Source organism: Castanea sativa, chromosome 5 (assembly GCF_040712315.1).
Source record: "Castanea sativa cultivar Marrone di Chiusa Pesio chromosome 5, ASM4071231v1".
NCBI lineage: Eukaryota > Viridiplantae > Streptophyta > Magnoliopsida > Fagales > Fagaceae > Castanea > Castanea sativa.
In genome coordinates this window covers 21,363,001-21,380,474 of record NC_134017.1, presented here as the reverse complement: position 1 = coordinate 21,380,474, position 17,474 = coordinate 21,363,001, and the positions used below count along the sequence as shown (strand labels likewise).

At 37.0% G+C, this 17,474-nt stretch overlaps 2 protein-coding genes across 2 annotated transcripts; both read right to left on the bottom strand.

The window, feature by feature from the left end:
• Positions 1–8,391: 8,391 nt before the first annotated feature.
• Positions 8,392–9,030, bottom strand: LOC142634917 (F-box/kelch-repeat protein At3g04660-like). The gene has a single exon (XM_075809154.1). It carries the CDS (start codon positions 9,028–9,030, stop codon positions 8,392–8,394), a length of 639 nt encoding a protein of 212 aa, XP_075665269.1.
• A 5,566-nt stretch (positions 9,031–14,596) lies between these two features.
• LOC142634915 (uncharacterized) lies at positions 14,597–17,170 on the bottom strand. Its single transcript, XM_075809153.1, has 2 exons — positions 16,883–17,170; positions 14,597–14,962 (listed from the first exon to the last, which is right to left on the bottom strand). Exons 1-2 carry the CDS (start codon positions 17,168–17,170, stop codon positions 14,597–14,599), a joined length of 654 nt encoding a protein of 217 aa, XP_075665268.1.
• Between the last annotated feature and the right edge of the window lie 304 nt (positions 17,171–17,474).

The window sequence follows — 17,474 nt, the reverse complement described above, 5'->3', positions numbered from 1 at the left end:
AGTGGAAGTTGCGTGCTCAAAGCAGTGAGCACGGCACCAACATGGTCACGTACAATGACACCAATACCAACGGACTTGGTGTTCTAGAAGACCGCAGCATCCATATTGACCTTATACCATGGGAAAACATGGGGGGTCCACCTGGCTTCTTCTGCAGCGCTGGGTTGGCAGTACCGAAAGTGTGCAAGGTGGAAGTCTTCTAGCATGGATCAGGCTTTCATTATGATGTCATGATAGGATTGCCGAGGAGAGCCAAGTCTGGTTTTGTTTCTATTATACCACATGCACCAGGAAATTGTGATAACCAGCTCAAGCATGTCCTTGCCTACGTGTTGAATGAAGATAAGTTGCCAGAGAAGGTCCACAAATTCCCTGAATCGCATGCCTCTAGTGTCTAGTGGTAAAAACCCATGGCTATCCAGGTTTCACGTGCCTTGGTGCACTCCCAAAACATGTGTCCGCTAGTTTCCTCCTCAAGTTGACAAGCTTCGCATGTGGCCTCCTCTAGAGCTCCACGGTGACAGAGACTGACCTTAGTAGGGAGTATATTGCAACAAGCTCTCCATGCAAAGATTTTGAGTTTGGGTGGGATGTTGAGACTCCAGAGTGTTGGCCAAAACAGGTGCTGAGTCTGGTCATTGGAAGCTCTTGCCGCATGGTTATGGGAGGATAGTGAGAGGGTTATCTTGTAGGCGGTACTAACTATGAAGGTGCCCCTCGGAGTGTAGGTCCATACTAGATGGTCAGCGGCTTAACCATGGCTGCGCGGAATACTGAGGATCATGTCGGAGTCATCTTGCATGAAAATCTGCTTAATCAAGTCACTCCTCCATTCACCTGTATTTTCATCCAACAGTGAGCTTACCCGTGCATCTCCTGGCAAGGTATTTGGTGGTGTTATGGTGTGAAAAGAAGATGGTCTTGGGAGCCACCTGTCATACCAAATCTTAACAAAGGTATCGTTACCTATCTGCCATCTGCAACCTTCTCTAACCACACTCTGTGCAGCGATGAGGCTTCGCCATGCAAAGGATGGCTTGAGGCCTAACTCAACTTGGAGAAAATCAGTGTGTGGAAAGTACCAGCCTTTTAGGACACAGCACACCAAAGATTGGGTGTTGGTTTGTAGTCACCATCCTTGCTTGGCGAGGAGTGCCAAGTTGAAGGATTTGAGATTACAAAAGCCCAATCCACCCATTTTCTTAGGAGTACAGACTTTGTCCCAAGATAATCAAGCCATTTTATTTCTTCCGTTGGATTTTCTCCACCAAAAAGCACGAATCATGCTAGTCATTTCATCACAGAGTGTATCCAGAAGCTTAAAGACACTCATAGTATAGGCTGGGATCGCTTGGGCCATTGCTTTAATGAGCATTTCTTTCCTTGCTTGTGAGAGCATTTTCTCTTTCCAGCTTGGCAACTTGTTATCAAGTCTTTCTTTTAGTGCATGGAAGGTGTTCTTCTTTGATCTACCCACCAAAGAAGGCAGTCACAGGTATATCTCAGGTTGTTTTATGACCTCGGCTCCAAAGCGTTGCTTTATGTCCTCTTGGATGTCCGGTGTGGTGTTGTGGCTGAAGAATAAAGCAGTTTTGTCCTGGTTTATTTTTTGGCCAGACGCATACTCATATGTGTCCAATACTTGCTCAAGATGGTTGCATTTCTCACGTGTTTATTTTAGCTAATTTTGATTTCTCTTTTCACAAAGCACCATTAGCTTTAGCTTTAGGTACCCGAGAAAAGCTAATGGTGCTTTGTGAAAAGAGAAATCAAAATAAGTTGAAATACAAGAAAATGCAAAAAAAGTATATAGGTCCGAAACTTTGACTCACAGTTAGCCAAAAGAAGAAATTGAGAGAGATCGCGATTAAGAGAGAGAAGATTCTCCTATATCTATATTTCCACCTCCAAGCTTCAGAATTATGAGAATGCAACCTAGTTGAATGGGCTTTTGCTCTAAAGTTTAATAACAAAAGTGTAGAAAAATGCTTAAAAACAATAAGTCCAAAACTTAATCCACAGTTAAAAGAAAAAAATGAGAAAGATCATGAGAAAGAGAGGAAAGATTCTCTTGTTCCCATATTACCACTTCTTGACTTCAGAATTGTGAGGATGTTAGCTGGCTGAATGAGTTTTTACTCTAAAGTATTAGCTATATGAGTAATGTGGTTAGCCTGTTTTAAATCTGATTGGGGGCCTTTTATATTGAGTTTTTGGTGCTCTTAGTGACTGGTTTTTGGGCAGGGAGAGAGGCTTTGGACCTCCTAAGTGTTATTTCCATTATTTCGGTGTAGTTTGCTTTATGCTTAAGAAATGGGTTGGTTGCTTTTTACATAATTTGGAAAATAAAAAGGTTTGCTCTCATTGATTGCCTTTTGTAAGTCATTTCAGATTATTGGAATACTCAACTAAGTGAGTGCTAGCAACTGGAGATGGCCAATGAAAGCCATTTATATTTTAAACACAAGAATGAATTAGGACAGAAACTTTGGGTCACAAATAGCTAGAACATAGAAGCTTTTTTGAGATGAAAATTTTGGGTACAATACATCCTCCATGAGTTTGAAATACCAGTGTTCCTTACCCACTCGGTAGCCCATATGGGCTGGGCTCATGCAAAAGGTTCGAAAGAAACCGATACATACCCTCCAAACCACACTTTCTCAACTTCCCCGATATGCTGCATGGGCTTGGATCATACTTAAAAGAATAAAATATAATATAATACATTAATTGACCTGCAAGGAAGTTGAGCTTGACTGAATCGGACTCATAGAAAATGTGTTGTCAAAATAGGTATCAAAAATGATTTTGCTCATTCATCATTATAAATAAATAAATCAATCAATCAATCAATCAAGAATAGAGGAGAAGGTAAAGGTTCCTTAGTATTCACAAAAGATTGTCCAATAGGCTACACTATGAGGCCAAAAATATTAACAATCAAGTTTTTATGTCAAAATAATTTCTATACTATTATAACCCGGGTAATTCTTACATGCTCCGGGAGTAATGCTCCCTCCTCTCACATGAGGGGTGGGGCCCACCCCTCATGTGAGACGAGGGAGCATTACTCCCAGAGCACTTAAGTTTTTTCCGAATGACCCTGCTTCCATCATCCTTGTATAATCTTGGATTTTCAACCAGCGTCATGTCATACGTGTAAAATTTTCCAAAAGAATTGGTGTCATGCAATGCAAACACATCTTTTTTTATTTATTTATTTATTTTTTTTTTTATAGAAACCGCAATGCAAACAAATCGATTATCCTCTTTTGAAACTTGAAAAGTGAGAAACTGGCACATACCAATAATTCTACTTAACTCTTGCCAACTTTTGGGATTAAGACTCGAGCTATTAGGCTGGGTTTGAATAGTGGCAGATAGCGTGTCTGAGTTTTTTTGTGTGAGTCCCGTGCACCATTCACGGGACCCGTAAGTACGGATTTCAATAAAATTAACTTTAAAACTAGGTCTCATGACACTATTCACACATTTTAAAATTATTTTGCTACAGTATTTTCAGTTTTCAGCAATAAATGGTATCCAAACAGATCCTTAATCTACAAATCAAAATGATAATGTTTTGATTTCACGCATAGCACTACTAGCATACACAATTTATTTAAGTCACTACAATATGCTAACTTACAAATTGAAAACAAAGAAACAAAAAAAAAAAATTAAAAACGCATGCTACTACTAACATACCCATAGAGCATGTTTGGTAACTATTTTTTCCCCTTATTTAAGACTAAAAAACGTATTTAGCAACCCAATGAAAACACACGTATGATTTAATGAATCTATCTCATTTAATAAGTTAGCGCCAGAGTTTGAATCCTAATAACAACAAATTTCAGGATTTTTTCTCTTTAACTAATATCATATAACTTTGGGGACAGTATAAACTATATAACATATAGCTTCTTTAGAAATTTGTAATCACCCTATGTGCTACATTTCATATTTGGATAATAATTTCCATTTGCCTTTTGTAAAAAGTATATAATCTTGTTTCAGCATCATCAAAATTACCAAACATATTTTCAATTTTTTTTCCTCAGATTTTTTTAAAAAAAATTTTAATGAACCAAACATGTTTTTGATTTCAACAATACAAGAAAATTATTTTTTCTTTCTATTCCTTATATAAAATAACTGCTTCCGAGAATATTTTGAACAACTAATTCTACTTTCCAATCATATAATTATTTCAGTCTAAGTAACACAAAAACAAATACAACATGCCATGAAACACATAATGGTCTCTCAAGTAGTTGTTGAGGTAACACCACTGATACTAATTACTAACCGGGCTGACACTCATACAGTCTAACCGGTCTACAACAATTGGCTTAGAGGAGCCAACTAACTGCAACAAAATGCATTAATATTGAATGGTTAAATATGACTTTTCATTGTTATCCCAAAAAAAATTCAAAAATGAAGCCATCAATTCTCTTTGGAAGGAATTCTAAGTATGCTGATGGGTACTTGCATACTATGAATTCTAGCATTCTAAAGTTCATTTCCATATATATATATGGACATGATGGAAACTTTAGCATCCTAAAGTTTTGTAACTAGACCTGTTACAGCGAGTTCAAATCCATATATTTGTTCATCAGTTAGTTTTGTAACCAAACCTTTAAAACTTTATTGTGCTAAAAAAATTGTCTTCACAACCGAAAGAAGTATAAACAATCCAATGTACATTATATGGCCAAGAGAGAGATATTCTATTCTTAGTAGAAAGACTACATATGCAATGTCATTTCTATAATTTAGATACTTGATCAAGGTAGTCAAAGGCGAAGGCAACCTTAAGGCGCCAAGGCCTTGTATCGACCGAGGTGTGAGGCAACAAAAAGGCGCTTGCCCGAGTAAAGCGAGGTGCCAAATTCTTAATATATTTATTATACATATAGAACTTAAATCATATGTACCTAGTGTATTATAATGCTATAATGAAGTGTTTTTCAACGTGTAGCATGAAGAAATTAGGTCTATCAATTATTTCAAAAAAGGATTAACATGGTTTAGGCTCTATCAGTTAGTTCTAACAAAAAGTTTTACAACAAGGTTTTATATAACAAAAAGTCTTACAAAAAAATTTTTAAATTAATTTTAACTAACAATAAGTTCTATAACATGCCTTTTGAAATTAATAATCTAAAAATAGTTTTCACAACAAACTTTTATAATAAAATAAAATTAAAAAAAAAAAAAACTTGAGTCTCTCTCCTTACTCCTTAGTGCTTTTTTCATGGCTTAAGATGGTTGCCTTGCTCACCTAGGCTCTAAAGGTGCCTCGCCTTAGAGCCTTTAAGGCGCCTTAGTGGCACCTCGCCTCGCCTGGCCACCTAGGCAAGCACCCAGCTTGCCTTTGACTACATTGTACTTGATTGTTAAGCTTTTGATCAGTAATGGGTGACTTTGACATTTTGTCAAACAGCAAAAACACACAATATCCCATTTCATAGCACATGCTCTTATTAGCATTTTATCAAACATTTTATACACATTACACAATTGGTTGAATCCTGGGCCTATAATGCAGGTGACTATAAAAGTATTAGTCAAGTTGAATGTTGAACCTTGATTCAGTTGTGATAACTGTGGTAAATTTATACCAGATCTGTTTGGCATATAGCAAGGACAAGATACAAATTGTAAATTGCACCATTGATTTCATACATATGTTAGTATCATCACCTCTAATAAACATAGTTTAAATTCTTGTAATTTTGTAAAGATATTTTGAAAGACCCATTACAACACAAAAGATGTCAAGTAAACTTACATTTTTTGGGTATTGGTTGCTGAAACTCAAGATTTGCCGCCGAGCCAAGTCTTCCCACTCTTTGCACACCATGGCTAACACAACCATCGCATCTATCCTCTGGCTCATTTCAACTGCTGTGATGCCTCTATTCTCATCTTTACTATCCCTTCAACTCCCCTGACAACAGCGCTAGGTCCTCACATTCTCCATGCCTTTACAGAATCGGCATCCTATAACCCAGCTTGCAATACCAATCCCATGGATTCATCTACTACTTTTGTTTTGAAATGCATTTTGGTCTTCTCTCTTCTGTTTTCTTTTTCTTTTACTTTGCCTAAATTAACGTTAGTTTAGAAATTGCTCTGTTAACTCTCCATTGATGTCAAATGAGTATGTTTTAAATGATGTCGCACATTGTAAGCCATGGATTACCTTGAAATCAATCCTAGCCATGAGATGGACACTCTCCATTTCACTTGGAAATGGAGAGGATCCAAATCCCCACATCATGCGTCAAGCAGCAGGGAAGGCATCCCCCAAACCAATCACTATTCCATTTGGGTCATTTCCTTCCTGCCTTCTTCTCTTTTGCATTTCCTATGCCTTCACCAATTCCTTTGTTTTTACAGCTATTGACTGTACCTAGCTACCTGCCTCAAGGCTCACAACAAATAAGGTCCCACTCAAGAATCAAATATTGAGTGGCAAAGTTTTATCCAGCGAGTTGTTGGATTTTTTTTAAAAGAGTTTTTGGTTAGGACAGTTCACCAAGGCTAGCTGACAATAATACGTGTGCCAGAGCACAGCTGCTACTAGCCTCTACCCCCTTACTATATATCTCACCCATTTCTTTAAACTCTTCTTCACCATTTTTTCTTTTAAGAAAAACCCTTCTTCACAGTTACATTTTTGTGTTTTTGGAATTTGCTAGTTGTGAAGGGAAAAGTTGAAACTCTTTACAGTTATATATGGCTGCCATTACCAAACAGCTCACAGCCCTCTCTATTCTGCGTTCTGCAGCTAGATTTGTCCAACTCCACACTGTGGACACTAGAGTTCCTCCGATGAGTAGTGCTGCTGAAGTTGAAGGAGAAGTGCGTCCGTACTACCAAGTCAAGAAGGATGAAGAAGAGATGATTTTGAAGGTCAACCTACCTGGGGTGGACAATGAGGGCACAAAGGTTTGAGTGGAAGACCATGGTGCTCTTTGCTTCAAAGCTACTGGACGGGACTTTAACGAGCTTTTTGTTAAGGATAATGAAGGAAAGTTTCTCTGTGACACTCATCTTTATCTATTGGATGAGTAAGTCCCAATTCAGCAATGGAGTCTTGAAAATCATTGTTCCCAAGAAGACTGGAACTTGACAGTTCTTCCATTGTTAATGAGTTTAGGATTTTTTATTTTTTATTTTATTTTTTTTAAGGTGGTAATTATTTTTGTCTTTTTTAATGAAGTTTATGTTTCTTCGTCTTTGTTCTGCTCTTTGTTATCTCTGTGTTTTAAAAAGTAATGGAAGTTCCAAGAGATTACCTTTCCTTTCCTTTCCTTTGTCTTTTGTAATTGATAAAAGAGTAATTTAGCAATTACTTTTACTTCAACATGCCAGCTTGCACTGATTGTTGTTCTTTAAGGTGAAAAACCAGGCAGTGGTTCTTCTTCTTCCATGCTAAGACATTTCCATTTGATGAATCAAGCTTGCTGCTTGGAGGAGTTGACGGACTCAATCACCCACCTAGTGATAATGAGGCAACACTCTTCTCAAACATGTGCATGATATCCAAAGAAAATTTTAGAGCGATTCTTGTGGGCCTTTGCATAAATACATTGAATAAAATTAGGAATTAGATTGTAGATTTTGCTGGTTGCAAAGTTATTTTCTTTTGGCATTGTGTTGTTAGAGCAGCATAGGCACACTATCTATCGAAATCTAATCTGATTGTGTTTTAGGATTTATAATTAATGTTGATCTTTTTGAATTAATGAAAGCCTTATGATCCAGTTTGAATCATAATGCATGATATTGTATGACAATATTGTCAAGATGACAAAAAGTCATCAAACTATTATATCAACTAGATTGGACACGGTTCTAGTGTACGCAGCTTGCCTACGCCTGTTTCTAATCACTGAATACTCTATTAAACAACGTAATTAACAGATTGACATCAAACATCTTTTTTTTTTAATTGACAGATTGCATCAAACATCTAGAAAGAAAGGCATTTCACAAAAAAAAAAAAAAAAAAAAAATACAAACAAACAAAAACGTACCATACTCTACTCTTTCCTTCCTGCCCTCTTGCAAATCTCGATAGATTTTGAGGTTCAGCTACTGAAGAAATTATAAGGTTCTCATGGTGGACCACGTCATTTGTCTACCATTCCAGTAAAAGACTCCCACCTATTTAAAATTGCTGAATCAGTATTCAGTTTTTATTAAAAACTCCACAATTTTAAACAAGTTGGAGTTTTTTATTAGAATAGTGGACCACATCACTTGTCCACTACGAGGACCTCATAATTTCTTCAACTACTGTCCAATTTCTCCAACTACTGCCCCATTTCTAAGACATTCACTACTAACTTGAATTGAGTTTGTGGTTCAACCACTGCCCCATTCTGAGGTTCTACCATAAATAGAAATGCTTCTGATATTTTGAGGACCACCCGAATAGACCCATTCAGGCAAACCGGTAATTTCAACCTTCTTGAAACAATGTCCCTCCGTATTATAGAAAAGCAGCCACGCAGGGCTCTTACTCAAAGAACGCGGCTTCAGCAATATCTCCCCCGTTGGGATAGTCCCAATAGGAACAGGTTGACCACAGTCGCTGCACTCAAATGGAAAGAGTATAGTCTTCATAACCCACACATGATTGAGGTAATCCTTTAGCATCCACAACTGCAACATGTAATCAGCCTCAACTCCGCTATATACGTCAGCTACCAAGGCCAAGCACCCATGAAGCTCAACTAACCGTTCAAATTCCAAACGGAACGGTGCAGAGTTTTTTTTTTTTTTTTTTAAGTCATGGGGAAGTGGAATAAGTCTAAAATTCTCATCTTTGAGATCAAAAGCCACAATGGAATCCCCATACATTGTTAACCAATGTATTGCACCATTAACACAAATACCACTTTTCCCACCAATACCACACTTGGTAGAATCAGCAGGCGGCGGCACATGATTTACCTCTCTCCATGACATGTTGCTGCCAATTGTCAAAACCGTGCTCACCATATTAATAACTCTAGGAATTGATTGTGGAATGGATTCTGTCCATTTAACACGGAGGACTTTGTGGAGTTTGGTTGAAGGTTCGAAGCCAAAATGGGTTCTAACCTCCCAAGTAATTGTTGTAGTTGTAGGGAGTGGAGGATCAAGAGGAAGAATGAGAGATTGTTGAGTGGTGGGGTTATAGGTGAGAATAGGGGTGTGATTGTAATGGGGATATTCAGGGTGGTGAAGGAGAAAGAAAGGGTTGAGATATTGGGAAGAGGTGAGGCCTAAGGAATTGGAAGTGAGTGTGAAGAGTAGGGTGGGAGATCCCCATAGAGAGTGGTTTGATTAATGGGATGGAGAAAAATTGTTGGTGACATGTATCTTTGTTGATGGCTGAAATAAGGTGAAAATGGGCAATTAACCATAATTCCTCAACAATATAGTTAGTAGGTACTGTTTCGAAAGTTTATATAATATTAACATCTCGACTCTTAGAGAGTTGATTTTGAACCTATAAATCGTGTCTTAGAAACTCGATTTGCATGTTCTGATTAGATCTGATGTGACGCTTTTCCACGTGACAGCCACTTGGAAATCGACTTTTAGAAACTCGATTTATATGTGAACAATTAAATACTCTATTTATGTTCTCACTTGCATCCACGTGGACTCCAGCTAGATATCGAGTCTTAGAGACTTGGTTTTTAAAAAGTGAAATCAAGTCTCTGAGACTCGATTTGCAAGGGTTGGTCTAGTTAAAGCCACGTGATTAGGGCAGCTGCTCTTTAGTCCACATTATCTATTTTTTTGGGGTCTGCCGTTTCCCACACCAAAAAATCCAACAACTTTCTCTTCCTCTCTCACTCTCTCTCACTCTCATACAAAACTTCAAATCAAATTCATCCCTCATTTACACATCCTCATGTCAAGTAAGGTTTTTATAGCATACACTCTCTCTAGTTGTTATTTTATTTTATTTTATTTTTTTATTTTTTTATTTTTTTGCTGAATAGTTGTTAGTTACATATATGTAATGTTAGGGTTTTTTTATGGGTAGTTGTTAGTTACATATATGTAATGTTAGGTTTTTTTATGGGTATGTATCATGAGTTTTTTTTGTTTGGTTTGTTATTTTTCTTTATATTTTTGATAGAATGATTTGAAGATTTGTGTGTTTAGTTTTTATTTATTTATTTGAGTATGATTAATGATTTTTTTTTTTTGTTTAGAAACAAATGATAATGATTGAGTATATATGCAAATGTGGGGTTTGTATATGCATATGATGTAACAAGTTAGTGTATATATTTACTAGACATTTTTTTTTATAAAAAGTAAAAAATATTTAAGATATATTTGTATTGTTAGGCTTTTATCATGGCTATGTTTGTTGTTGTTTGGTTTAATATTTTTCATTATTTTTTTGTTAGAATGATTTGAAATTTTGTAGCGGGGGTGAGTTTTGTCTTTAGTTTTTTTGTTTGTTTGAGTATGAAATGATAATGATTGAGTGTGTTTGTATGTGATGTGGTGTGAGTATATGCAAATGTGGGGTGTGTTTGATGTAAAAAGTTGTAATTTTTGTACTTTGAGTACATAAAAATGTTTTGTAATTGTGTTAAAATATGTCACTAACATCCTACTCTTGACTCCAATAGGTTCACAATCTCTGAAGAATATTGACATAAATGTATACTACGGTGGACCCCTTTTCAATCCTGAACAAATTGATGGATTCCCATTTCAAGGGCCGAGTATCGAATGCTATTACATGATGATATGTCGTAAGTTGAAGACATTGAATGATTTGAAGATGAATATAATGGAAGAACTGAGTTTGAGCCCTACTTGTTATGACATAAATATTATTTATCGTTACCCACAAGAAGTCCTTCATGAACAGATAAATTACAAGTATATGGCGATCAAAGAAGATAAACATGTAAATGTCATGTTTAATAGGATCCATAAAATGCCCTAAGTAAATGCTGCTAAGTTGTACGTAAGTTCCGAGCCGCTCGCAGAAGTTGATGTCAAGGAGTTGCAATTTACAGCCTTAGATGATGGATGCACTACAATGGGAGGTTACACACTCCCATCTCAAGATTATGCTGCCAATACTGGTGAAATACTCCAACCTCAAGAGACATATTTAGGGGTGGAGGACAAAGATCATTTTTGCGAATAATGATGAAAATCTTAATGATATGAATGAGTACGAAGAGAGGATTGAGCAAGGTGATTTTGACAAGGATGTGGATGACCATGAACTTGCTCCAAATTTTGAAGAGGAAAATATGGAGTGCCATGATGAAGGTGATGCGGATGATGATATTGGCGTCCAGCATGTTACAAATACGACCACTGCTTACACACCTCCTGCAGAGTCATTCTATGCAAATACTTGGGAAAATATGGTTGATCCTTCACGTCTTCAGATACCATTTTTTCTACTTGGGAAGATGTGATACATTTTAATAAAGGGTTGACTTTTGTAAATAAAGAGGAGGTGAAACGTGCATTGATAATATACGTAGCAAAGGATAATAGAAATTTTATAATCCAGAGGTTGACCAAAACTAAATTGTGTGCCGCATGCATTGACACCAACTGCAAGTGGTCATGTCTTATGTGAGTCCACACAGTTGTATACCCTTTGGCCTGCGAAGAGACGGTAAAATGATGGATTCTAATTTTGTTGCATCAGAAATTGTGGGAAAATTGTGACGAAATCACATTGCTCTTATTGATGGGCTCTGGGGCCACATACATACTAAGTATAATCATGACCTTTCTTACTATAAGGTATGAGACGCAAAAAAAAAAAAAAAAAATTGCTAAGATATTTGGGGATTGGGAAGAGTCTTACCAAAGGTTGCGAAAGTTGTTGTTGGCATACTTGGATCAAGATTCAAGTACCCAGTATAACTATTGGACAATACCTAGGCCCATAGATGGTACTACGTTACTGCGCTATGTATTTTGGGCATTCGCTCTATGCATTGCTGCATTCAGATATTGCAGGCTAGTGATCAGTATTGATGAGACTTATTTGTATGGTAAATATCGAGGGGTCTTGATTATTGCAATGGCAACCGATGCTAACCAAAAGGTTTTACCTCTCGCCTTTATTGTTGTGGATAAGGAGTCAGGGGCTAGTTAAGGGTGGTTTTTAGAATGTCTCAGGAGTTTGATAGGGTATGTGATACCTGATGAGGGTATTTGTATTATTTCTGACCGACATAATGGTATCAAATGCGCTATTGCAAAGTGGCCTATAGGTGATGACGGAAAGTTACGGGTATTTCACCAATATTGCCTTTGACATGTTGCTAGCAACTTCAACACACACTTTGATGACCCAACTCTAAAGGCATTGGCCTTTAAAGCTGTATATGCGACTCATGAAGCTAAATTTGAGTCCATAATGCAAACCATTAAGGATGTCGAGATTAATGCACTGAGGAGTGTAGACCCTGATGATCCCCATCTTGAACGCTATATGCCATACACATATCTAATGAGTGAGGATGAGGACAAATGGACCCAGTCACATAATGGTGGAAGACGTTACGGGGCAATGACAACCAATATCTCTGAGTGCATTAATGGGGTACTTAAAGGTGCCTGTGGTTTGCCCATTGTTGCAATGGTTGAGTTCACTTGGTGCAAACTTGTTGCATATTTCCATGATCGACATAAAGAAATTACTTCTGATCGCTCTCAAGGTAAGGTGTGGAGTGATTATGCAATGGGGATTTATACCAAAAATCTACAAAAAACTTCAGGACACACTGTGAGGGAATTTAATCATGAAACTGGTGTATATCAAGTGGTTACCCCGTACAACGACTATAGAGGTGAAGGGGGAAACCACAGTCATGAAGTGCGCGTATTTGCTAGAACATGTGGTTGTGGAAAGTGGCAAAACATTAAGATCCCTTGTTCACATGCAATTAAAGTTTTGCAGTAATTACATCTCAATGCAACCAGCTATATTGACCTATGTTATAGTTTGGACAACGCCATTCACACATATTCATATCAATTTGTGGTGCCAAAGTTAGAGTCATTATGGAGGGACGTTCGCGGACCACGGTGGGTGCCTAACCCAAGTCTGTTGCAGGCCAAAGGTCATCCTGTGAAGTTAAGAATAAGGAATGAAATAGATGGGGTACGGCGAAAACGGGGAAGCCGGAACCCAGATTCAGACTTGAGGGAGATTCAACTGAGGCAGCGATGCAGAGTGTGTCATGAAGAGGGGCATAACCGCAGAAGATGTCCCAATGCCTGTGGGGTTTTGACAGGCGGTAGTGCTACAAACTAGGCAAGTGCCTTTACTGTTTTGATATAATATGTTCAGAATTTCATTTGGTTTTTGTTCTTCGCATTTAGGAACTAACAACCGTATTTTAATGTTTTTCAGGCGAGCAAAGGCTCGATTTTGGAATGGCATTGTACGTGGGAGTTGTGGTTATCTTCGGTATGGACAAGTGTTAGGCGACCATGTTGTATCAATATGGACAAGTGTTAGGCGACTATGTAGACTATGTTGTATCGACTCAGTTGTTATTTTGTTTATTGCTGAATGTTGTTGTAATTGAACTAGTAGCTATCCATTGTACTCGTTACATTAGTTGCGTTGTGCAGCTTTTGCCTATAATGCCAGCAACTGTAGTACTTTGGCATTAGCAGCTAGTACTTTGGAAAGTTCAACCAAAGGGGCCTTGTTTGAAGCAATGATAGCTAGTAATCAGATTATATGCCGGACGTATTGTGGTAAAATCTGTATGGTCTGTAGCTAAGAGGGCAACTATAGTGCCCATGAACAGTAACTGTTTTAATTTAGTTTCTTGCATTCAATGTACTCTTCATTCAATGTTTGTATACACTGCCCATGTGATGTGTTCTAGATCTGGTTTACAGTTGCAGGGGAAGAAAAAAAAATTCTGGTTTACTGCCGCAAGGGAAAGGGGTAACCAAAAAAAAAAAAAAAAACCCAGTGGAAATCGAGTCTCTAAAACTCGATTTCCATTCGAATGGCATAATCGTAAATACTACTAGTACAAATCGAGTTTTAAAGGCTTGATTTATGCAGGACTTATTTACCAAAAAGCCATTGAAATGTAAATCGAGTTTCAGAGACTCGATTTCCACTGGGAATTTTTCCAGTGGCAATTGGCCGTAAATATTTTTGAACTCTCTACCTGTCGTACTCGTTGTTAGTGAACTCGAGTACTGAATATAAATCGAGTGTCTAATACTCGAGTTCCACTGGGTTTTTCTATAATGGAAATCGAGTGTTTAATACTCGAGTTACACTGTTTTTTTTTTTTTTTTTTTTTTTTTTTTTTTTTTTTTGAGAACTGTATTTGAAACTAACAAAACTATGAAATTGAACTTGTTGTACCTATCTATCTTAAACTTTCAATGTGTAATTTGAAACTTCTGGAATTAAATAGTTTAGTTTAAAAATTTTAAAATTGTAAGATTTATTTTGAAACCAAACCACCTTAAATCATAGGATTTAAATTAGAATTTATTAAAAATAAAATAAAATGAACAAAAGTAGTCTATAACTTTTTTATTTACTGGAATCATTTGGCACAGGCCACCCTAATCCATCTTCCAAAGTATTCATATTAGTGGAGAAGGGCGACATGCAACTGCTTCTACTAAGTAGTTGCCCCATCAATTTATGATAACTTGTACGCACTATAGCAACTTCTTCCGTTACAGATTTTCCAACACCATTAAGTGTGCTTTGGTTCACTTTCCCCACTTGGTCTGCTACAACTTCTTCTTTGAACTTCAGGTTTCTCCATTCTGAAGATAGTGAGTGCAGTTTCTGCTGCAAATCAGCAGACATAGAGGCGCACTGTTTCAGGTGTTCCCGAATTTTAGCAGAGTTCAGCACCTCATCACACAAGAACTTTAGAAGAAGAATCCTCTGCAACCAAGATAGGAGCAGAATAAGTTTAACATGATAAATATGAACAATAACAACTTAGATAAACCTAACACACATAACCAATTACAAATATAATGCAGCTTGTGGTGAACAAAACCTTCAGACTAAATCTAACATATATTAGACCAGAAACATCCACCATGTGCTGACATTGGAAGCTCAATTCCACAAAATGAAAATAGAGAAATAATCACTATATAGTTTCTGAAGATCAGATATAAAACCATCAATCTCTCTTTGCTCTTAAATTTATATTATTACTGAGGACCACGTACTGTATCATCATTCTACTTTTGTCTAAAAGAGAAATGGCAGAATGTATATGCAACATACACACAGGAAAAGACTCGGTAACTATACTGGTTACCTGTATTGGGTTAAGAGTTCAAAAAATCCAAGCTTTCAATAGAAAAAGCAATGATCAAAGAGCCACGACTTAGATGGCATACATTCAATATGTAACTTACAAATGCAATAGGGCCTATCAAAAATCAAGTTGAGGCAGTTAAAATATATAAAGGGACCAATGGACAATCCTTCTCTACGGTGTATTCCCAGTACTCCTTCATCGCCATTGTGGTTACCAAATGGGCCAGAGCTTTTGGAAATCTGTGATTGAACTCTCTTTGACATCTCTTTTTCCGGAACCTGCTAATGACCTCAGTATTTTGTGAAGGTCCTTGACTGAAACAATTACCAGTAACACAAGAAGGACAATACCAGTTTCCATGAGGAATTTTGGCAAGTGGAGGATTTAAGCGATATGTATGATACCCCGAATCACACATATCACACAACAACACTTTCTTATCATCCTTATTCACACCGCACAATTTACAGACACCCTCATCTGAAGGAGCCTTGGGATTCTCTCTTGCCCATTCATTAATATCTCCCATCTTGTTTTTTGCTTCAGCACTTGAGCATCCTCCAGTTTCAGTAAATCAGCAAAAAACTCCCTTGGAGTAAATACCAAGAGCCATTTCCTTAACATAAAAGCGAAAGAGAAGGTAGCCGTCTAGACAGGGACGGAGCCAGGACTTGGAGTTAGGGGGGGCGACTTTGCTGCTAGCTGTGTCCGGTGGCTCCGACCCTTGAGTCTATTTTTTTACTACTAAGGATTTTTGTTAAAAATTTTTTAAATGGCCAAGTAGTTTTTTCTGGGTAAAATATATTGATTGGACTTAATTTTTTTAATTTTATTATATTGGTAATTTTTGTTGTTGAGCTAATTTTTTTGAGTTTTTATATTTTGTTTTAGATTTAATCTATTAATTTTTTATGTCCTTTAAAAGGTGAAAAATGCTAAAACTACAAAATTTTTACAAATTGCTAATGTGATAAGTGGTTATTGATATATAAAAAGTTATGCAAGTGTACGAACTAATAAGAATTTGCTACCTTAATAGTTTGTATAAACATTGTAAAAACGTTTTTGGCTACAAGATTACTCTCAAAAGAATTAATGGCATTATTAAGGGGGGCAAAGTGTAATTTTATTGAACAAAATTGTTAAACTTAGTACCTATTAATATAATAATATTTTTATAAAAAAAATTAGGGGGGCCATTGCCCCCCCTAGTCCAATAACAGCTCCGCCCATGCGTCTAGAGGCTAGTATGAGTGAAATACAATAGTGACCAAAGTACATCTTCTATGGTTGTCACCTCATTATCACCTATCAAACCAAACTTTGAGATAAAAACTAGAGTAACAGCAGAACAATGACATTTCAGGGATAACAATGGAGGTGTTAAATTCAATCAAGTTCCAGAACTAGTAATTTGAATCACTAAATTACTCGTCTCAACTGCAGCCCAAATCTTAAACAAACCATTGCAACAATGACTAATAAAGAATGTTACATCGTAAAAAACGGCTTTAAAGAAAAGAGCATACCAGATGAAGTGACTGCTTATGAATACGCTGTAAAGCATGTGTCCAACGCCTGATGATTTCAGCTACATCAACAGTGGGCTGGACTCTTCCACTTCTATCATCTACTCGAGAAACTGTTTCATCATTTACTTGTGAATGGGATGAATCTAACTTCTTCTTCAGCTTTTCCCTATTTACATTGACATGTGATCCATCACTCTGCTCTTTGTCACTCATATGTGTTGTAGGTAGGTCACTAGGCTGGACAGATAAGACATCTGAATAAGGAACCTGAGAACTCTGATCCATGGCTGCAAGCAAAGATGATCAAGAGATGCGGTACCTAAAAAGGAAATTTATGCATGAGTAGGTGTGTTGGAAAATGGCATCTATGAACTAAAAGGACAAGAACTAAATTTTCTACTCTCCCAAGTGTAAAATGCCTAACCGCTGTGCTAGAAAGAAGGGAACAAAATCATGGAAGGCATACAATCTTAAAAACAAAAGCACTCATCCTTCCAAACTTGGTATTAATCCCTATATGATATAGATTACCAACCTCAATAAATCAAGGAGACTAAAATGAAATAATTTGGATTCTGTAAGAAAATTA